This window comes from Epargyreus clarus, unplaced genomic scaffold (genome assembly GCF_041222505.1).
Source record: "Epargyreus clarus isolate Ecla_fem2 unplaced genomic scaffold, WU_Ecla_fem_2.2 ptg000004l, whole genome shotgun sequence".
In the NCBI taxonomy this organism is placed as follows: domain Eukaryota; kingdom Metazoa; phylum Arthropoda; class Insecta; order Lepidoptera; family Hesperiidae; genus Epargyreus; species Epargyreus clarus.
This window is the reverse complement of record NW_027332212.1, coordinates 2,504,881-2,528,604: the sequence shown is the minus strand read 5'-3', so window position 1 is coordinate 2,528,604 and position 23,724 is coordinate 2,504,881. Positions and strand designations below refer to the sequence as shown.

General features: G+C 35.7%; 1 protein-coding gene across 1 annotated transcript in view; it reads right to left on the bottom strand.

The window, feature by feature from the left end:
* The window catches only part of Pkc53E (Protein C kinase 53E), a 243,905-nt gene that overhangs the window by 11,984 nt on the left and 208,197 nt on the right, over nucleotides 1–23,724 (bottom strand). Inside the window, exons 2-5 of the mRNA XM_073092882.1 lie at nucleotides 12,769–12,800; nucleotides 12,250–12,332; nucleotides 5,884–5,995; nucleotides 1,345–1,473 (exon numbers count right to left, since the gene is read on the bottom strand). Coding sequence (XP_072948983.1) covers nucleotides 1,345–1,473; nucleotides 5,884–5,995; nucleotides 12,250–12,332; nucleotides 12,769–12,800 — 356 coding nt within the window. The remainder of the gene's footprint in view (nucleotides 1–1,344; nucleotides 1,474–5,883; nucleotides 5,996–12,249; nucleotides 12,333–12,768; nucleotides 12,801–23,724) is intronic.

The window sequence follows — 23,724 nt, the reverse complement described above, 5'->3', positions numbered from 1 at the left end:
AACCTAATGGTACATGTGGAGCTGGAACTACTTCAGACCACACCGTTTTGTCAGTCAAATAATCACTTACTTTATAGTACGCTTTTTTACATAGCGTTTGTTTAACGACATGGTTGAACTTTTTTTCTGTGAGATTCAAAATGTGTTCGGGTATTTTATTGTAGTAGCGTATACAATTACCCATGAAAGATCTAGCCACCTTCATACTATGTATATCCGTATAGTACGTATTAACAATATTTCCTTTCCGGTAACTGAAATTTAAAATTTGCTATACTTGGAATGCTAAGTACAAAGTTTTGCTAAATCAAAATGACAAAGAGATGAGTCAATTTCAAACTTATTTTATCATAGCCTTAATCATAATTAATTTATATTCAGGAATAACCAAGAAAACACTTATTATATTTAATATAGAATTCTATTTCGCTGCCTTTTCCACTGCAGTTTCGAATTGTTTATCTTACTTTATACCATTTTCTTACAAAAGCATAAGGAAATGAGAAATAAATTCTTAAACTGCATTAACATTAAGTAGGTCTTTTCAAGTCGTAGCACGACGAGAATAATATAATTTACTTATGCCTTCCTACTGCGATACGGAGCGGAACTTTGAAGACTGGAAACAAGTTGCCGAGTACATTTAAATGGGCTCAAAACTTAATAGGCAATTAAACTATAGATATAAATTTAGATAGGTAGATAGATTTAGATATAGATAGATAGAAATTTAAACTAGAAAATGATTAAAAGTAAAAAGTATAGCCTATAGTTTCGTTCTCACAATTTAGAAGAGTCCGTTAACATCCATCAAGTCGTTAGGATTGCAGGACGTACCAAATAATAAAACATAAATACATATATATCTTTTAAATCATTACCCTCCATAGTTATAAAACAGATATTTATATGAACATCTCTTGGCGTAGTAAACAGTTGCCTTAATTTACTTCACTTTCAGAGGAGACTCGCCTATATTTCGTCTTTGCAGAGTTTTGCTGTGACCACGATGCATGTAAGTCAGTGTATGTAAGTAGGTGTGGTAAGGGAGACAGACTTTTCCGAGGCGTTCCAGCTTGGTCCTCAGGGGTAGAGGTGCATCCGTAGCCGACCTCAGGTAGGAATATCTAATCCTATCTGGGGTTGATTACAGATGTCCATGGGCGGCAGTAGCCACATACCATCAGGTGGACTGTATGCTCGTCTGCTACTCCTATATTATAAAAAAGTCGATCCAAATATCGGTATAAAGAAATTAAAAGCACGTATCGGAAGTACCCGATATAAAATGATATACTTACACGATAATGTTAGTATAAATATATTTCTTATGTAATATCTTACTCTCGACGGTGAGTTTGTTGCCGATGCACTCGATGGCCAGCTCGATGCGCCCGCGCCGCTCGGTGTGGTCGCAGCCGCAGAGGTTCGGCACCGACTCCTCGCACCGTTTGTGCACGTTCATGTCGCATACTAGACATCGACAATAGAGCATCAGCACCAAAACAACAACAACAACATATAATGATTGTTACAACAATAGGTTAATTTAAAAGATACATTTTTATAAAAGCACAAGATACAGTTTAATTTTTTTTTCAATCAAATCGGATGAGACTTACCTGAAGTCAGAATTTGTAAAGAAAAAAATATAAACTTAAACTAAAAATTTGTTTTAACGGTATATTATAAAGATCTGAAGTTAGAAGAAAGAGCTTTTTAAAAGTTGTTGTCGTATAAATGTATAAATTAAAATCAATTTTTTTAGTTAGAAAGGAAAGTTCTTAGAACAGTACAGCTATTTTCCATTTAGGCAATCCCACAGATTGCCTTGAAAATAGCTGTACTAATATAAAACTATAGTAAGTTTCAAAGATTTATTGTAAATATATTAAAATAAAATATTTTAGCTTTTCAGATCAGTGTTAATGCAGATAAAAGAATTTTAAAGAACAATGCGAACACCTTTTGAATTAAAGAAACTTTAGATAGACACGTTCATTTAAAAGAAGCTTTACTGCAATAACAGAACAACTTAACGATAAGGTACTTGTTCCATCGCGAGTGGGAAACGAGAGCGATATTAAGTGAAGATAATTAGAGAATAATAATTTATGCAGCAGTTCTTAAAGAATTACATTATGTAAAGGAAAAAAGAACGGTCTTGTTGTAGTATAAACTGCAACAACAGTCAACGCAACAAAATTTATTAAGAGACAAACGCTAACAGAAGATAAACTTTACATTGAAACAAATAAATTTCATACCGCTCATCGTTTATCCACTCACATTGAGACAAGTAAGTAATAATATTAATCATCGTTCAGAAAATGGAACTGGCTGTATAAAAATAAAAAAGAAAGCCGACTTACCTGCAGAAAAGCATGAAAAGAACAATGAAATAGACAACGAAAACAATAGAAGAGAAGCAATTAGAAAGATAAAAGCTTTTTGTGACCAAAGAAAAGTAAACCGTAGTGCAATTACGACGAGTAATTCATAAGTATTGAATATATCTTTGAATGGATATTGTGTATTTTTAAATGATTAACAGTTCACAAATAGATATCTAAATAATTTAAGAGAGTAATTAAAATACACTGTTCAAATGTGATATTATAAAAGAAAGAAAGAATAGAGGAAAAATCTTTGACTTGGTAAAATTATCTATTTATTATTTTTAACACAATTTTGTACAAATTGATCGACATCTATAAACGTTACATGGAAGCCGGTCGAAATGACATTTAGGCAAATAAAGATGGAAAAAAAGAGGACCACATGAGCAAAAGGAATTTGTATCTGTCAAATTATTTAACTGGAAGTCTGAGAAAAAATTATTCTAATTTAATACTTTTTAACTTATCAGTACAGACAAATCAAAGAAATTATTTGGGATTTTCGTTTATTTGTATATTTAATATTAAATATTGATTCTTTAATCAGTGCTGAAAACATAAATATCTACAATATTAATTAATACTATACCCTGTCGACAATTGCCATTTCATTTCAAGGATATTAATCACGTTAGAACTCAACGTAAAACTTTGGCATGAAACTTACTAAAGTATTTTATAACTTTACCCAACTAAGGCAAGGTTATTAAGAAATTATAGCCAACAACTGTAAGTAAGAATGTTGAAATGGCTTCAAAGTATCAGTTATAACTTTATGAAGTATGTTTAAAACTGAACTAAACTAAACTAAACTTAAACAATATGCATTAGTATCTGATCATGGAATGGATAAAGAAACACTTTGAAAAAAAATTTGGTTCGTCGGTCTTTAAAACTTATAAGTTTCTTTATTATCAATACAATTAGTTTGTGTTTCTTTGATCAAATACCAAAATATTATTGTTTTGTTCAGAAGAAAAACTGAAATTTAAATAGTTCAATAACCTGAATTTTTATTCTTAGAAACATATTTTAGGAAATCGCGGTATCTACTATTACTATATAAAAATACACTAAAGACAAGAATTAAAATTGATAAAGAATCATACTCACATGAAGGATGGTACACAAATATCCACATTACCTAATAAAGGTGATAATAACAAAATGTCTACATTTAATGCAGCACTAAAATTTGCGTAGGTTGCCCGTCACAATGCCGTTAAGGAATAGTTTGTAGCCTCGACGCCCTTATAGGACGAGGTTTATTGATTTTGTACCATGCCCCATGTACACTAGATGCATGCAGAAACACAGATAAAGTGCACATAAACTATTACGAGTACTTAGCGATTGAATGCAACAGGTTTGATATAGAATAGTTTTAATGAAATTAGCGAACGAACATGTAGATCATAGTAGTCACGAGCTAACATAACCAAACATCCCAACTCTAAATATAACAAAAGCAATTTTTGGTGTCGATCAAAGATGATTTGCTGTTCTAGAGGATTTAGTTCGAACAACAAAGTCCCATTCGCAGTAGGGCAAAAATAACCTTCTCCAATTTTAAAACGAAGTAATATAATTTATGTGATGATCATAATTTATTATCTAGGAGTTATAAAATACTCAATATATCTATGGTGGTAGAAAACACCGCAAAATCCAAATATCAAAGATTTCAATATATTTAAAAAAAAGTGTACAGTTTGGATTAAATATTTGCAACATCAAAAGATTCGCGTATTACTATGAATCCATGAAAGTCTATAACGATATTGTTAACCAAGCTATCATATTTCTAAAGTTTATTTTTCATTAGACATTCTTTAGTAACATCGAAGTCTATATATAATAAAAATCGTTCATTCCTAATCTAGTAACGTCCAATTAGAGCTGCCGGTTTCATTCAATCACTAAAATTGGTGCACAGAAGCAGTTCACACTCTGGCTCGTTCCATCCATTACCTAGTTATTGCTGCGTCGATTTAACAGCCGGGAAAGCGTTTATGAACGTAACTTCCGCTTTGTCACGTCCTTTGTCTGAACCATTAACCCTTGGAGCATTTAGAAATTGTTGCAGATTGTTCTATATTTTCAAAATAACTTTTGGAACGCTTATTTAGCAATTATGCCATCTGTTGATAAATAATATAACAGAAAATAACTTTTATCTTATACTCCTTACATGATCACAACATGCATTTGCATTTACAAAATAGGTTATTTAGACTTCTTTCTTAAAATTTCGTAATTTTATTCCACACTTTCTTTGAAGAGTGTCAGTAATGTTAAAAATCTCCTAAGTGTTAAAGCAGTTATTTACTCTCTGCCCAAGAATATTACAAATTTTAAAATATTTATTACACAAATCCAATTATAAATGCTCAAAGAGTGTTAACATTTCATTTCAACCGTAATGAATGGAGATAACAGAATGCAACTACGAGAATCAATTTCACTAATTAACTACAACAGAGAAAGGCGAGAACGGTTCCACAAAGGAAGTTTTCGAGCACGAAGCAAACACAAAAGACGCGTAAAATGCAAATCAAACGACATCTACAATAGCGTAATTGAACAAGGAATCTAAAGCTCAAACACAAAACAAAATCTAATTGGATTTGCTCGGCACAACGCTAACTCCGCCGATGCTTGCCGTGAAAGATTAATTCAATATTAAAATAGGATTTAGCGAGACGTCGCTCGTTATCCATTAATTCTTTTACATCGTGCAAGGATTTGTGGAATTCTGATTCGACGGTCATATTTCGAATAGAAATCCTTACTCTGATTAAATTTCGCTTACTGGATCAGTGCTGTATTTCCTGTCCGACATTTAGGTACACATTTACAAGATCTAATATATACTGTACTTTATGCAACATATCCAGTGTATTTTTTAAATACCCGTGAATTCCATTCTCTACGGGGTACGTAAAGTTTTTTGTAACGGGCTCATTCTTTAATTTCTTTGTACCTCCACATTTATATCCTTGTTGGGCGAGGCCATGGAGCATCGAACCACAATGGTCACAGAATGTTGGAGCAAGAAACGTCCAATTGTTCCATTTGTGTGGGGCGTACGCGGGCTTTGCAACAATAAATTACCATTAAAATCCTGTTACGCGACAAAGATTGATATGACTGACTTAAACAACGATAAAGACCCCGAAGCCGGTTTAGAAGCTGAAGTCACTAGCATAATGCGCTTCCTTCCTGATAGTCATATTCAAGGTAACATAACAAAATTATTGATTGCACTGAATCTAAAGTTAACAAAGAATAAGTAAGTCATTTCTATCGTGAACGAAGCGCTTAAATATAAAAAATAGAGCTAGATGAAGAAAAAAGTTACAAAAGAAAGTAATAGCGAAAGTGAAGAACATTTGAAAGCACCACCACCAAGTTTAAGCGCTGAAAGAACTAAAGAAAGCGTTAGTCCAAGCGAAGTCGATACAGTTCCACCAGGTCCAGATACCTTGACACTTGAGCCCCTGGTGGATGAGCCCGTAGAGCAGCGAGCCGCAGTGGTCGCAGAACGTCGGTGACGAGTACGTATGGATTTTGAAGTCGTGTTTCGTGCGCGTGTCCTGCAGATCATTGTTGGCATATTGATGGCGGCGAACATTTTACTGATTAATACTTACTTGATACATAATCGACACATCCAATAGAGATGATAAATTTACTCAATAAATAGTTTTAATTACTAATCGATAGGTAAGATAAACAATTTTTAAATCAAACAATCAGTAAGAGGACGGTTTTATCAAGGATTTTGCTACTTTGGTTCAAGGGTCACATAAATTGACTATAATAAAAGAATAGGCTGCAACCGTGTAAAATAATGAACATATTAAAATAATTTTACTACGACAAAAAAAAAAAACAAATAATATCGTTTATCTGTTTTTTATATAGTGTACGGTTATCTATTATTGGCTTAAAAATCAAAGATTCTCGTTATATTTCAACACTAATTTTCCAATTAAAATTCCTTTCCTCTTACCTTTTCTGAAAACAAATAATTTACTTAAATAATTAAAAAGGATTAAAGGAAAGACGAATGGTAAGGGAAGGAAGAGAATCAGGATGTGTGCCATTTTCCTGTAAAAAAGTAATATTTCATCTGATAATTACCGAAGAAAAATCTTACTCAATTAATTTACGCCGAGGAATTTCAAAAAAGGGGATAAACTTAATTTTCTCTTCCGTACTGATTCATTAATCTTTAATGATGAATTTGAAATCGAGAAAGATTCAAATGAACCAATCCGTATTACTTGGTGGATTTATGAAATATATTGCAGAGTCATAAAATTACTCGCAAATAATACATGTAGGTACATAATATTTTGCTCGTCACTTCCTGCTTTGCGCACTAACTCCTAAACAATTGCTACTACAACTATAATTAACCCTAAATAGGATTAAGATCCTTAAGAAGATATTTGATGTCCGCATTCGTTTCGCATTATTTACGAAATTACGTGTTAATTAGGCATTTTTTATTACTTAAGTCTTTTTTTGTTTATATTAATTGTCGAGTTTATTAATAAATCTAAACGCCAACTTTGTAAAGGATCCCGGCTACTACCATTCGACTTTCCACAAGAAAAATAGTTGCTTTTTCTGTTACCTAGCGCCTTATAGTCAAAGCTTGAAACAATAAAACGTTTTTAAAAGGTTACCAACCACTTAGTTGTATATTTAAACACGTATAGTATATATATACAAAACAATGATTCCAGTAAACAACGCAGCTGTTCTATTGAGATATTCTGAAGAAATTATGTTATATTCCTGAACGTAAAAAAAAAATATTTTGTGTTAAAAACTCTACGGGTATTTTAAACATGTAGTATTTATTAACATACATAAAAGACAGTAGTCTCTATCCGTGAATAAAAATAGGTATGATTTTTAAACTTAAGTTTATTTGCATGGTAATAAAACATAAATATTTTTTTCATGTAAAAGTTTTATTCTTATACTGCCATTCTCTAGAAATCCCTATATTGGGCGCCATGGGCACATATAGACTAGTACATATATACCCAGACCCAGGAGGAAAATTTACATTCATCATTTAAATGTACGCTTGGCTGACAGAGTTAATTTTTATAGGTGGTAGATTTTAAAGGTGGTAGAACCCTTTGTGGTTCGACTCCGGTGGCACCACCGCCACACCTATTTCTATCTAATAACAGCAGGTTTAGGCGCTGCTGTGTTCCGGTTAGAAGGGTGTGGTAAGGGAGACATACTTTTCCGAGGCGTTCCAGCTTAGTCCTCAGGGGTAGCGGCGCATCTGTGGCCGACCTCAGGTAGGAATATCTAATCCTATCTGGGGTTGATTACAGATGTCCATGGGCGGCAGTAGCCACTTACCATCAGGTGGACTGCATGCTCGTCTGCTACTCTTATATTATAAAAAAAAAATATGGAAACTGGTAAATGTAGTTATCGTTGTTACTGCTAGCCAGTCTACAAGGACGTTGATAGGAATAAACTAACTTTAAAAAAATAGTTTTAATGTGTTACAAAAAGTTGCCTTAAACTAACCATATCCTTAATATTCCTGGACACCGTATTCCCCGTAATTATTTTCTATATTTAGTTATGGCCTTATGGCCGAATTTCGCCGTTACAATCATGCGACCCAATATTTCACATCAAATTGCCCATTGTTGCCCCAGAAATGGGTTTCGTTATTATAATTGGATAATATTATTTATTATTGGAGATATAATGATCCACACAATACGCTTAGAAATATTATAAATTGTATATTTATTTCGATTACATAAATAATGTAGGTAACACATTTTATTAAATTATAATTACCCGACTGCCAAGAAAGGGTTATGTATTTTTTCTTTTGTGTTCTTAAATACGAAATTTAGTGACAGTTATGATGGTTTTTGCTTGGTTGATGGTTCAAGGCATACAGTTAATTAATTTAAATTGAGATTTCTAGAAAATCATTTTTTAGAACAAAAAACTGAGGCAGCAGTGACCAAGTGGTCTGCAGGCTCAGTTGCTACTTCCATCTCACGGTAAAAGAGGAATCTTTCTTGAAGTAAATAGATACTCGTAATATTCTTTACGGTTATAAAGTAACGCATCGAAAAAAATCTGCCTTACTACATTTTACATAATAGAATACAACAGCGCTACACTGCCGTTACAAGTTCTCCCGCTAAATAATTTCGAATGTCAACAACTAATTCCACTATACAATGTACGTTACCTAAAACCTAGCTGGAATGTTGATATAATCCTTAACTAAAATAAAGTACAAAGTAAGTACTAACATATTCTGTAACAGTGTAAATTCACGTACGCTTAAACGACAAAAGCTAATTAAACTGAAGGGTCGGCACGCCACCGCGCGGCTCCGCACGCGATCCAAACTTTTTATACGATACGACACGACCTTTTATCAATTAGAATAGGTATTCGTAATATATGTACGGTATTCGTAATTATATGTGATGACACGAAAACTAAAGCAGTATTTCAAAGAAAAGTTAGGACAAATGTATATTGTTTATGCCTGATGAAAATATAATGTTAAGTATATAAATCACTCCTTTGAAAATATAAGTAATATTTGTTTTTCAATTCTGTAAAAAGAATAGCCTGAGAGTCTTATGACTTATTGTTTCCTTTTTCAAAATTCTTTATTCTTAAATCTTCTATAAAAATGTCTATTAATTTTGAAATACCTTATAGATGGCTATTGACTTCTACTCCCCCACCACTGCACTTCCATCAAAACCATAACCTTGTCATAACATCTTTGTAATTTAAGCCAAGCTTTTTTAATATTGCCAATGAAAATAGCGATAGTTTCAATATTAAACCTCTGGCAAACAAACAAGTATTTAATTTTTTCCCAATTTTATACCCTAACACAAAACCATTGACAGAAATTCGGATGTGTCGTCGACCACACTCACACCGTCGTTACATATAAATGTCCGACGAGTGACCAATTACTTTATAAGCTCATCTAACTAATGCAGCGTACGGGGCCGCTGTCTTTATGTTACATGGCTATCGTTTATCGAATATGGTAATTGATTATTATCTAATTTAGTTGTAGTATAAATAGTACGCTCATAAAATGTTCTGTCACGTAACGGGTTTAGTACCCAAAGGGAAAAAACGGAACACTGTTACTAAGCCTTCGCCGTCTGCCTGTCTGTCAGGGCTCTAAGTCTGGAAGCGTAATAGATAGACACATGAAATTGAATTGTTATAGTTATTTTTGTAATATTCGGCGCGGTGTTTCATCCACTTACATGTAATATTGAATTGTAAGGAACATCTCAAATATTTTGGAAATAAATAAATTACTAATCTTAGTTGTGGGTATGCATTATTTTCATTGCAATTACTAAGTTGATGGAACGCATAAGTCGTACAATTGAACAAGAAACTGATTTATATTGTTTATTTATATTTATTACATAAAATCCAGTTAACATTTCATAATTACAGGTATTAGTATTTTATCCTCAAACAGAACTTTGTGTGATAACAAAATCGAAGGCAATAATAGCTGTCAGGCTGCCAAAGAATGAGACATTCGTATATAAAACAAACATACGCGCAAAAACGTTACCCTTTGCAGTCAGCTCAGAACTGTCTCATTAAGCAGATTCCCGAGTTTGGAATAAGTGGAACCAATTCCTGTGTCTCTTCTGCCAACTTTACTTCACTAATTCATTCTCCGACCTGCGTAAGATTTATAAAATACGACCGTTACCCGTCCGTTTTAGTAGCGATTAACGATTTCGATTAATTTAAACCATCGGCCCCTGAGTGGATTGCTCTTAAAACGCCATGAAGAGTAATGAATAATAAATTTAATTATAAAGGCCTCCTTTCGCATCGAAATTGTTTTAATAATCTGTCTCGGCTTAGTTTATCGTCTATTTTAATAAAATTCCAATCATTATTCGCTACATTTACATTTATCGGCGAACGTAAAATGGTCCTTCGAGCCGGATGTTTAAAAGACGATTATTGGGAATAAATTAAATATTTCGTTAGTATAAAATTAATGTGAGTTCTTTTATAAGATTATACAGGCTGGTGCAAAATTAATCATCCAATTTTGTCTTTGAATAACTTTTTTACTAAATAAAAAAGTGATTTTGCGTGATGGAAATCTTTACTTGGTACTTTTTTTGCTAATTAGAAAAGATGATATCTATGAAGTGCCTTCCACCAGCGTGGACACATTTGCGCCCGTTTTATCATATTTTCCACGACTTTCCTTAAGATTTCCGCCGATAACACTTCGAATTCCACTTGAATATTCTCCCTAAGACCTGTGATTGTCTGAGGCTTGTTATTAAAAACACGTGACGAGTAAAAAAGGGCATTACATCCACTTAGAATCACTGTGTTATTCAAAAACATAATTGGATGATTAATTTTGCGCCACCTTGTACATGAAAAGCATTTCATCACATTGGGCTATTATTTATCCAATGACGTAAACACCAATCCCACACTTTGTTTCCACATAAAACTCTTGCTGGAAAAGAGTTATCCAACATATAAAACAACATTTCGAAATCTGTTCATACTCTTCAAGTTATCACGGAAAACTTTTGCGAATTGGTAGCGGCGTTTGCAACTTTCTGTATTCGTTTCGTAAGGGAATCCGAACGAATGTTGTTCGGTTGTGTGACGTACTTTTACTTGTAAACGCAATATTGTTTTGAATATTTCTAAAAGTTGTTTTTACCTGATTGCGACAGAAGGAGGGTTATGTTTTGTACTGTATGCATACATAGATGTTTATTTGTTCGTTATGAATACATCAATATGTTGCTTCAATATGAATTGGTGGAAAGTATATTTTTAATTAAACCTAATTAATTTACAAGTTTTGTTTTATTTATACTTAGTTCGTTCTTTTACTGCTGGTGAAACAAATTTTCTATATTAGTTTAATTAGAGTATCATCATATTATCGCCATTTCATAAATATTTAGCTTGAAAGCTTCACAATATGTGTATGTTCGCCCTTTGAAGCACGGAAGAGCGTATTTTTTGCCAATTGCGGTTACCCATCGTTGGATGGGCAGCCACGGATGGAGCCCAAACGTGTCCTATGTTGCTTAACTTTCTACTCGTATATCGCTTGATATCTATACAAGCCGCGAGACTTAGATAATCATATCATTTAAATCGTTTCAACTGATCTAAAGTAATATTTGAATGGCACCGTCAGGAAAATAGGGGAAATTATGGAAGGTACGGAAATAGGAAAATTCGCTTAAGACACAAAAACATTGACACAAAATATGTAGGTATATTACACATTTGGTATACAAAAGTATGTGTATTCATTATATTATCACACACATTTTACACATAAATGAACAGATAAGTGATATTCATAATTAGTCTTGGGCGTAATAGATCGCAACTGGGATCTAGTTCGCGGCTCCTAAACGAACTAGTTCGCTTTTTTAGTTCGTCAGCTCCTAGCTGCTTACCGAACAGTTGGGAATTGAAGAACAGAGGAACTAAAAGAGCGAAAAATCTGCCTTTTTTTAATCAATTTGTAGATTATGTGAAAAATTAAAGTATGCATTAAAATGTTTGAGCGTTAAAAACAGGATAAACCTATTGATTCATATAAAATATGACGACGTTAGTTCGGATTCCGCCATTTTTCACTAGTTCAGTTAGGAGCTAACGAACTATGGAGCGGGAAATCGGGGATCTAGTTCGCGTTGTACATCCGTGGGAGCGATCTTCCGAATTAGTTCGTTCGCGAACTACATAAGACTGTTTATAATACAATTGTGATACTTACGTCGGAATCCGCGCCCTTGTCCGCGCCGGGGCACGTGAACGACACGTACTCGTGGCATCGCTTGTGCACCACGAAACTGCACACTACACAAACGATAATATAAAAGGAATTAGTAAATATTAAAAAATACTCCTATTGTGTACCAATTAGTAACCAAAATAACAATTATACTATGAACTACTTTTACAGTTTGTACGATCATAAGGTTAGGTTAAGTTTTAATGTAACTGATAGAAAAAATCAAAATACTTGTATTTATTGTAGGTATTTTTGGAAATTATTTAAATAGTTAGGTTAGGTTAACCTAACTAATAGAAATAACAGTATTGCTATTCCAGATACGAAATAATTATCTATTTTATTAAGATATACCAATGGTTACATTACCAAATGACAATAACCTATCTTAAGCCACTTTTGCAAGAAAGGTTTAACTAAGGTTTATTATAGTTCAGATATTGTCAGAAAGTTGTATATGACAATCCTAAAAAGCCTGTAGATAGTGCTTTAAGAACTCACCTTGACACTGGAAGCCTTGTTTTCCAAAACCCCTGGAACAAAAAAAAACATTTGTTATTTTTTTTATCTTATTGTAACCTATAATGAGATTGCAAACTTTCGTATGTATAGTGAGTGGCATTTATTATTTCTCAAAATAACTAAAAGTGCAATACGATTTTAGGCAAAATCCATAAACCGTCAGATCGATTTAGAAAAACATCCTTTTCCTAAATTTAGACTTTAAAACGAGGATGAATCGTGGGTCCGTGGGATCAAATAGAAATGGTGGATGCGCCAACAAAAAAAGATTTTATAAAACATTTAATATTTGTGTTCTTATTTTTAATAAAAGAATGTTCATCATAATGCAGACCGATACAACTTTTAATATACATACATTTAACGCATTTCAAATAGTCTTACAAAAATAGACAATACATTTCCAACAAGTGAAATATTTACTAAACTTCGTGTTACACGCTAATTACTAAGCTCACTACAAATTATGAAGAGGCACTGATTGATTTATTTACACTGAAAAACATAATATTTAGAGAACGTAATTCTGCATCAAACATTCAACTGATGAATGTACACGTACAGTCAGCTCTAAAAGTAGATGAACATATTAAGGTTTAAAAAATACTTATACAGCCAAGCGTTCATAATTAGCTGAATATAACTCGCACCATAATTAAATGAACTTCGAAAGAGTAGATAAAGACTACAGTGTCAAAAGTAGCTGAACAATGACATATCATATAGTGTTAGCTATTTTGCACATACAATGTTCAGCTACTTTTGACGGTTTACGATGTTCATATAATTATGATACTAGGCGTGTTCAGCTATTTATGAACGAGTGTGTATTTTTGAAGCCTTGATCTGTTCATCTACTTCTGATTCTGACTGTACATCTAAATGTGAAGTGATATTCGTTTCCTATGCATTAAAACTGAATTATTTCATTGTAAGTAATCGATTACTCATTGGTGCTGTTAAAAGCAATTATAATGAAGATGTGAGAGATGATCTGACGTGGAATTATGTGGTAATTATTTATAGCTAACATTCATCTTCGTAACGAAAAGAGTAACGTGTCTTCGTAACGTTGAGTAGAACTTTGACGACTCGCCTCGATTCGTGGTGGAGCGGTCACCGTACCGGTCTGACGCCGAGGGTTCCGGGTTCGGTCCCCGGCCGGACAAATATCTGAATGAATTTACATTTCTGTTCTGATTCTGTGTGTTCATGGCACCTACGACATAGGTACGACATAGTGTAGAAAACGTTTTCTAACTATCCATGGCTAAATGTAACGAAAGCTAGTAGTTATCTTTTTAATCAAAGGACTTAGAATACATAATCCAAGTCCAAAAGCATTCAGAAAGTAGCAGTATGAAGACAGTCGACAGAGGTACAGGCAGCATTAGTAACAGGGTTTCGTTTTTACCTTTAAGAATTATCCTTACGGAATTCTAAGAAACTAACCGTTCCGACCTAACCGTCTTAATATCGACTGCAACTTCTCTAATATTAAAGAGAAAAAAATCTAGCTCCAAGGAAATCGTACCCAGCCAGGATTGCATTTCAAATCTCATCGAGATTTATTACTAGTTATATTGGATTTTTAGTGCTATTGATTGCTTTCAGAGAAGTCGTAATGGCGTGCTTTAAGCTTTTATTTAACTTGCCTTGTTTGTAAGTAAATATTCAAGAAATCTTGCAACTGAATTTTAAATCAGTTAAACGACTGACCTTAAATTTCGCATATCCACGTTTGGTTTAAATATTATTTTTTTATTTTACATATTTGAATGACAGCGTATCATTTGCATTAAATTTATTTTGTTTACAGTATATAATAGCTTCATTGGAAACTAATTAAAGAATGAATCACAACCGGGGAGGTACCACCGCCACATTTTATGTGAAGTAGTTCTTGTGCTTTAGTGGAAGGATGTAGATGCCAATAGACAATATTATGAGGTGACCATCTTAGACCTCAAGAGTGCCTCTCTTTGATCGGGTCTAGGTAGCTGTGTTCTGTGGAGGTTATAGCTGCCCATTGTCGACAGGTGACCTACCACTACATACAATATTCCTCCAATTAGTTTGACGACCCGCATGGCGGAGCGGCCACCATACCGGTCTGACGCGCAAAGGGTCCCGGGTTCGATCCCCGGCCAGACAGATGTCTAAATGATGAATTTAGATTTCTGTATCTGGGTCTGGGTGTTTGTGTATTTTTCTTTGTGTGTGTCCATGGCACCCACGACACAGGGAATCCTAGTGTGGGGCTGTGAGTGTAGAAAGCGTTTTAAAGCGTTTATAATTAGTACCATCGTAAACTGCGATTTGCATTACAAATTGAAATTGGTAGCATCCGAGTGAATTAAAAATGGAACACGACACACGAAGCCGTTAACTGTAATTGATGTAAAGTGGTTAGATCCGACTACTCGTTTCAAATGCGAAACTGCGAAATGTTTTACGGAAAATATTATAAGAGTGGGCTGGGAAATTAAACGGGATAATCGTAATTATAATTAATAAACAATCTATCGAATGTCTTGCCTACCAAAGATCGACATTTGACAATCACTTCATTCAAGATGACAAGAAATTGACGTTTTTTATCTTTGGTAAAAATTGGATAAATTGATCATATTAATAACGGGCATAAGATATTTGCTTCGGGTCTTTGTTTTTTTTGTATGTGTTCATGGCAATCAAAATACCAGAGACCTATTCTTAACCCCACACTAGGGTTCCTTGCATGGGTGCTACACACAATGACAAATATACACCCTCACATTTAGATGTCTTTCTGTTACACAATCGAATTTTCCAGAACGTCCGATATAATGTCCTTAACCGGGGTTCGAACATAACATACTATATGATAACACCACGTAAGTCGGTAATATTAAAAAAGTGTCAATATAAAGGCACCACCGAATTAAAGCAACTAGAGAGAACAATTCATTGTCTCATTTCAATGCGAAATATTTCACGTACCACAGAGCCACTCGTCGTCGCTGGCCGCCGTCCAAATTTGGCGAATACCCCGTGAGGAATTGAAATAAATTCCCTTTAGCCATCTATCGTGGTTTAAATGCCTTTCGGCTAGCTTTAAAAGCTTCCAGATTTACATATTTTATTGGGCCATTGGCTACTTGTGGAATTGAATCTGCAAATAGGGTTGGAGATATGGTTTACGACTGCTTTATATGGATATAATAAATCCTAACTAATATTATAAATGTGAAAGTGAGTTTATTTGTGTCTCTGTTTGCTACGCTTTTATGTTTTAAATACATAACCGTCCTCGTCGTTATCAACCCATTACTGTCACACTGCTGGGCACGGGTCTCATCCCAGAATGAGAAGGATTAGACCATAGTCCAACGCGCTTGCCAAGTGCATATTGGTACACACTTCACATACCTTTGAAAACCTTTTTTTTAAGATTTCTCAGGTATGCAGGATTCCTCACGATGTTTTCCTTCACCGTTTATTATTATTATTATTATTATTATACCGTTTAGCATGTGATAATTAATTTCTAATACGCACATAACTTTGAAAAATCAGAGGTGCGTGCCTGGGATTTAAACTTCGGACCCCTCGTTCGAGAGGCCGAGTTTCTTAACCATTAGGCTATCACTGCTTTACTACATAACTGATTGTCATGAAATTTTGTACAGACGTTGTCAGGTTTCAGAAATGGACGTAGGGTACCTTTTATCTCGAAAAAAAGTACCGTTTCCGAAGGACAGATTTTTTTTTCGATTTATTTGGGTTAACAAACAGTAAACAATAAAAATTACATTGGAATAACAATTACAAACAACTGTACTATGTCGTTAACCAACACCGTTAACCACAGATAAAAACTTCTAGCTGTGAGCGAAGCTGCGGGTATAAATATCAATGTCTTTAAATATTATGTTTATATTTAAAATACCTGTGAAAGCATATTTTACCTTTGAAGTGAGAAAAGACGTCATGTGTCTAATCAAGTGTTAATTTCAATGCCATAGTCTTCCCACATAATCTAATGACATCAGCGGGTACCTATAATTACTTTTAGACTGTGAATAGTAGTATTATGCGCTATAGAGTTCAGGTTTGAAGGGTAAAAATTATACGAAACTTCCTTAGTCTTCAAGAATAGCAATGCAACTATGGGGCCGACGTCAAATAAGACTTCAGTTCCATTTGATGTCGACAAATGCACACATTCTGCATATTAATTTGTTACTTCGAAAATAAACAAAAAATACCAAACCAAAACTAGGAATTGTATTTGATATAAATGGGGAAAAATACATTAATAAAAATACTGTTGTAAACCCTATGCAATTTATTCACGAAAAATCATTAAAAATATCTTTACAAAATCATACACGTTTAAATTACTCTAAAGTCATTCAGCACAGTATGCTTGCAGCTCGCTGATCGTGCAAGGCTTGTAGCAGCACTCGGAGACCACCTGCCGCTTGCTCCTGCCCATACTCTTGGCCTCGTGCTCAAGAATCCAGGGGAACTCGTAGTCTTCCATTGAGTTCAAACCAGTTTCTGATCTCTTCAGGAGCCCATTTTCACAAACTAAGGCCAGAGCTGTCGACAACCTTCTTCCACAGTAAAAGTTAGGTTTTTCTTGACAGTTCATCATTGCCAGAAGACCGAGGAAGATGGTGAGGAGGATAGCTGCTTGGGTCTTCATGTTGTTCCTTGCTGCGAAAGCTTTGTAATGTGATGAGAAGAGGATATCTTAGGTTTATATACCAACAATTAAGTATGGGCGTTTACTTAGCCCTCGTGTGGGAAGTGTGGCAATGAAACAGTTCAGCGAGCATATACGAAGTCACATGTCACTTGTACAGGAGAAATGTATTATATGTGGGAAGTTAGCGTTAAATGGTTCAACAATATAGGTCGGTAGGTAACAAGCTAATCATTAATATTAATTTGATTTCGTTTTATTATTAAACTTAATTAGAATATGTCTCATGTGGAATTGATTATCTATAAAATATTCCAACCTTCCTACACATGAAAACATAAAACATGGTATCAACAACAGGGAAGTATGTAGTGGAGTTGTGGTTAAGGGACCTTGAGACATTAGGTACTTATTGGGAAATGGTTGTTTCGGGAGTTATCTGTATCTGATAGGGTGGGAGCTGACAGCCAGGTGCCATCAGTGCGACAATTGCCTCGATGAGACGGCCCTGCATACGCTGGAGGTATGCCTTAGGTGGAGTCCGGAGCGCAGTGCGCTCAGGTCTGTATTGGGGGCCGACCTCTCGCTCCCGTCCGTGGTTCGCACCATGGTCGGAAGTGACAGGTCGGGGCAGGCGGTGCGCTCCTTCTGCGAAGCAGTATGGGAAGGGCGGCGGAAAGGGCCAGGGAAGCTATGTCTGCCCAGCCAATCCGTCGCAGGCGCACGGGACGCTGTAGAGCGGCTTTCGAAAGCCGCCCTTTCCCGTTCACCGAGTCCACGGAGGCGGAATCGGGGGAATCTAATTCCCGTCTTAAGTCTCCGTCTCCGCGTCCCCGTCTCCGCACGCTCATCTCATGAGGAATATCACTGAGAGAAGCCCCTCCCTCTCGGGACGTGGCTGGCGTTAACATAAGCGCCGGCCGACGTTGTCGGGTTGCGAATGTTATGCTAACGCTTCTAGCGACCCGGCATATTCCTTTCGTCCGACATATCCCTTTCGTTCCCCCGGGCGGAAGGGAATCCATGAGAATTTCTCCGCGTAAAAAAAAATAGGTACTTATTAGTTCGGCTGACAACTCGTCACACTAGTGTATAGACAAATTTTGTGGTGTGGTGCATATTAATTATTTAAATTTTTGAGGGGACATGTTAAACATAGTTATATCAACGGATTTAATAGTCCTCATATTTAAAGAGTACTGGATTGAGTTAAACTGAATTCATAAAATCACACAATAACATTAAACGGTTAAATCAACCTATCAATTCTGTGTATCCTTCTGCAGAAATTTATTTGAGGAAAAATCGTAATATATGTTTAATTTCCAAAAACAACTAAACTTTAAAAAAGGTTTAGATCCTATGGAAAGCTTCAGTCTCATGTTCAGTTCCACCAGTATATTCTATCGTTACAGTATATGTGTATAATACCTACTTGAATTTGATCATAATAATCAATTTTATTGAATTCAAAATATGTAAATATATTCGTTAAGAGTTACAAATTACTTGTTTCAGCTTCACGTAGTCAGTGTCTTCAGGTATTATTGGAGTAAAACTAAAGTAAGTAAAAAATACATTTGTAAAACTCAAGAAAATTTATTCTTATTTATATAAAACATTTTTACATAATAGAACACATCCACGAGCAAGCCTATTTATGTAATGCTATTCAGCACAATATGCTTGTAGCTCGCTTATGGTGCAGGGTTTGTAGCAGCACTCCGAGACCACCTGCCGCTTGTTCCTCCGCATACTCCTGGCTTCGTGCTCAGGAATCCAGGGCAACTCGTAGTCTTCCGGTGCATCAAACCTGGTCTCTGATCTCTTCATGAGCCCGTTCTCGCATACCATAGCAAGAGCTGTCGACAATCTCCTGCCGCAGTAGAAATTCGCTCGGTCTTGACAGCTGATCACTGCCAGAAGAGCGACGAAGAAGGCAAGGAAGATTGTTGTTTGAAATTTCATGTTTTTCTTTGCTGAGATAGCTTTCAAATGTGAAGGAAATAGAAATTCTCCAGTTTATATACCAATAATTAAGTGTAGGTGCTAAATAACACCCCTGTGTAGGAAGCGTGACATTGAAGATATTGTTAACAATCAAATATATTCCGCTAAGAACATTTTATATCGTAATTATGAAAGGAAAAAAGAAATCAGTCAGATAAAATTAACAATAATTAACTCCTTACCTAGTGACCTATATCGATGACATCGCTAACTTCCCACGTAAATTTTACCTGCAAGTGGCATGTGACTTCATATGCTCGGTGAACTGTTCCTTTGACGCACTGCCCACATGGGAGCTCAAGTCACCGCCCATACATGATTATTGGTATATAAACCTGAGGTATTCCCCTATCATCACATTACAACGCAGTCACAGCAAAGAACAACATGAAGACTCAAACACCTATTCTTCTCGCCGTCTTCCTCGGTCTTCTGGCAGTAATCAGCTGTCAGGACAAACCGAATTTCTACTGCGGAAGAAGATTGTCGACAGCTTTGGCGTTGGTTTGTGAAAATGGGCTCATGAAGAGATCGGAAACCAGGTTTCACTCAATGGAAGACTACGAGTCCCCTTGGATTCCTGAGCACGAAGCCAGGAGTCTGGGTAGGAGCAAGCGGCAGGTGGTCTCCGAGTGCTGCTACAAGCCTTGCACGATCAGCGAGCTGCAAGCATACTGTGCTGAATGACTTTAAGAGTTATTTAAACGATGAAGCATGATCGTGATGATGATGTGTATGATTTTGTAAAAATATTTGGAATGATTTTTTGCGAATAAATTGTGTTGGATTTTACTATAGTATTTTTTTCATTATTTGTTCTGTTTTTTAATATTTTGTAAAATGACAAACTAAGTCTATATCAATAGAGACCGCTATTACCTTATACATATAACATTTTTTTTTTAATAATATAAGAGAAGCAGACGAGCATGCAGTCCATCTGATGGTAAGTGGCTACTGCCGCCCATGGACATCTGTAATCAACCCCAGATAGGATTAGATATTCCTACCTGAGGTCGGCCACAGATGCGCCGCAACCCCTGAGGACTAAGCTGGAACGCCTCGGAAAAGTCTGTCTCCCTTACCACACCCTTCAAACCGGAACACAGCAGCGCTTAACACTGCTGTTATTAGGTAGAAATAGGTGTGAATTTATAGTAGTAAAAGTAACTTTTAGTTTTTATCTTTCAGAATGACGTGACAAATTTATTATATTAAATAGTAATGGTCAGTTTGCCTGCGACTTGCCATTGAAGGGAAAATAGTTCTCAATGTTTTTCACATTTCCTCATAAAGACTGATGAATCACGGACGCTTGTCAGGCACAAACTTGTTAGTTTTCTTACTTTACAAAAATATTTTGTGCCTTCTAATCCCAAAACGAGGGGTCTGAGGTTTAATTACGTTATGTGCGTATTAGAATTTAATTATCACATGCTAAACGGTGAAGGAAAACATCGTGAGGAAACCTGCATACCTGAGAAATTTTAAAAGAAAAGGTTTTCAAAGGTATGTGAAGTGTGTACCAATACGCACTTGGCCAGCGCGGTGGACTATGGCCTAATCCTTTTCATTCTGAGAGGAGACCCGTGTCCAGCAGTGGAGAACAAATGGGTTGATGATGAATCCCAAAACGCTAGAAACAATGACTCGTATTTAATATGACAGTAATGACTATTATGAAAAATAAATCCTAAAAAGAAATAATTACTGGAAATAAACAGTTACGATAACAATTGTCTTAAGTTGCTGTTTGCTTTAAATAAGTGATTAATAAATCATCCTCAGTAATATTCAATACGACGTCTAACACTTGTTATTAATAATCAATCTGTCCATTTTTTGCCTACCAACGATCAAATGTATAGTATGCAGAAATTTCATTTTTGAACGTGGTAGAACCCTTTGTGGTGCGACTCTGGCGGCACCACCGCCACACCTATTTCTGCCTCATATCAGCAGTTTTAAGCGTGCTGTGTTCGGGTTTGAAGGGTGTGGTAAGGTAGACATACTTTTCCGAGGCGTTCCAGCAAGTTCTCAGGGGTAGCGGCACATCTGTGGCCGACCACAAGTAGGAATATCTAATCCTATTTGAGGTTGATTACGCATGTCCATGGGCCGCAGTAGCCACTGCATGCTCGTCTGCTACCCCCATATTATAAAAAAAAATCGAACGTCGATCTTTGGTAGGTAAAACGATGGATCGTTTAATAAAGGGCGTAATTGATTTTTAAGAACCTACTCTTAAGTTATGCGTTATGCGAATGAACTGTCATCTGGCACTAAAATTGGCTTGGCTGTCACATTGTTAGCCACTCTTACCATCCATATTTTCTTTAATACGTTGGATTACCAACGTAAAAAATATATATTACATATAAATTGAAAAGAGTACCTACTGCATATATAAAACATTATTATTATTTGTATTGTTTTTTATTCTATCGTTCTTTCCTATTCTGTGTATTACCACTATTTCTATCCCTTTCTTTCTTCACCCTCTACACTAGCTGCTGATATTTTCAAAGATAATTTCGAGTCGGTATGTATAACAGTTTGATTTGTAAGACAATTTTGCAAGGTATCAGTGGAGTGAGCAAATAACCTTTTGTAAAACTCAACAAAATTTATTTGATGATTATAATTTCAAAAATACTTATAAATAAGGCACATCTACAATCCAGACTCTTTGTCTAAGATTATTCAGCACAGTAAGCTTGCAGTTCGCTTATGGTGCAGGGCTTATAGCAGCACTCGGAGACCACCTGCCGCTTGCTCCTGTCCATACTCCTGGCTTCGTGCTCAGGGATCCAGGGGAGCTCGTTGTCTTCCATTGCATCAACTCTGGTCTCCGATCTCTTCATGAGTCCATTCTCACACACCAAAGCAAGAGCTGTCGACAATCTCCTGCCGCAGTAGAAATTCGCTCGGTCTTGACAGCTGATCACTGCCAGAAGACCGACGAAGGTGGCAAGGACGATAGATGCTTGGAATTTCATGTTGTTCTTAGTTGAGATAGCTTCGCAATGTGGTGGCAATGAATCCATCCTCCTATTTATATACCAACAGTTAAATGTAGGCGATGAGCGACAACTCTGTGAAGGAAGTGTTGAATATTTTGAATCCACTACGATTTTAATGATATATTATAACAGAAAATAATGCAAAAATCTGTCAGGTCACATTAATTTAATTGATTAGCTCGTTACCTACTGACCTATATAGATGCACCACATAACACCAACTTCCCACATGCATTATACCTGTATAAGTGACATGTGACATCATGTGCTCAATGAACTGTTCCATTGCCGCACTGCCCACACAAGGGCTTAAATCAACCCCCTAGTTAATTATTGGTATAAAAACCTCCGATATTCCTCTTTCATCACATTACAAAGCTATATCAGCACGGGACAACATGAAGACTCAAGCAGCTATCTTCCTCACTATCTTCCTCGGTCTTCTGGCAATGATCAGCTGTCAAGAAAAACCGAACTTTTACTGCGGAAGAAGATTGTCGACAGCCCTGGCCTTGGTTTGTGAAAATGGGCTCGTGAAGAGATCAGAAACTAGTTTTAACTCAATGGAAGACTACGAGTTCCCCTGGATTCTTGAGCACGAGGCCAAGAGTATGGGCAGGAGCAAGCGGCAGGTGGTCTCTGAGTGTTGCTACAAGCCTTGCACGATCAGCGAGCTGCAAGCATACTGTGCTGACTAACTTTAGGCGATCAGTGACAATGGAGAATGTATGATTTTGGAAATTTGAAATGTGTTTTGTGAATAAATTCTTTGGTTTCAAAACAGTATTTTTTGTTAATCTCATGTTTTCCCAAGTGTATCAAAACCTTTTTTGATTTTTTAACAAAATTATTATCTAAATGAGCAAGGTAAAACTTCATACATGTAAGACTGAAAGATCTTCTTTTCGTCGACTTAACCATTTTGTTTTGTACTAGTAGAACTCATGAGGATAGTAATAGGTCATGGAGTAGATAGTTTCTGATAATGCACACCAGTGTAGCTGAATTTATTATAACTATATTTATTCCACAACTGGAAACGGGTCCCTCCCTACGAGCAACGAGGTCTCGAATAGTCCACAACATATCTCCAACAACAATGAATTTTATTTCTTAACTCACAATAGAATCATGGTCCCATAAATAGAAACAACTAAGAGTTATCTTCACTACGTGACTGATTGTGAATAATTAAGCCCGCTAATGGCT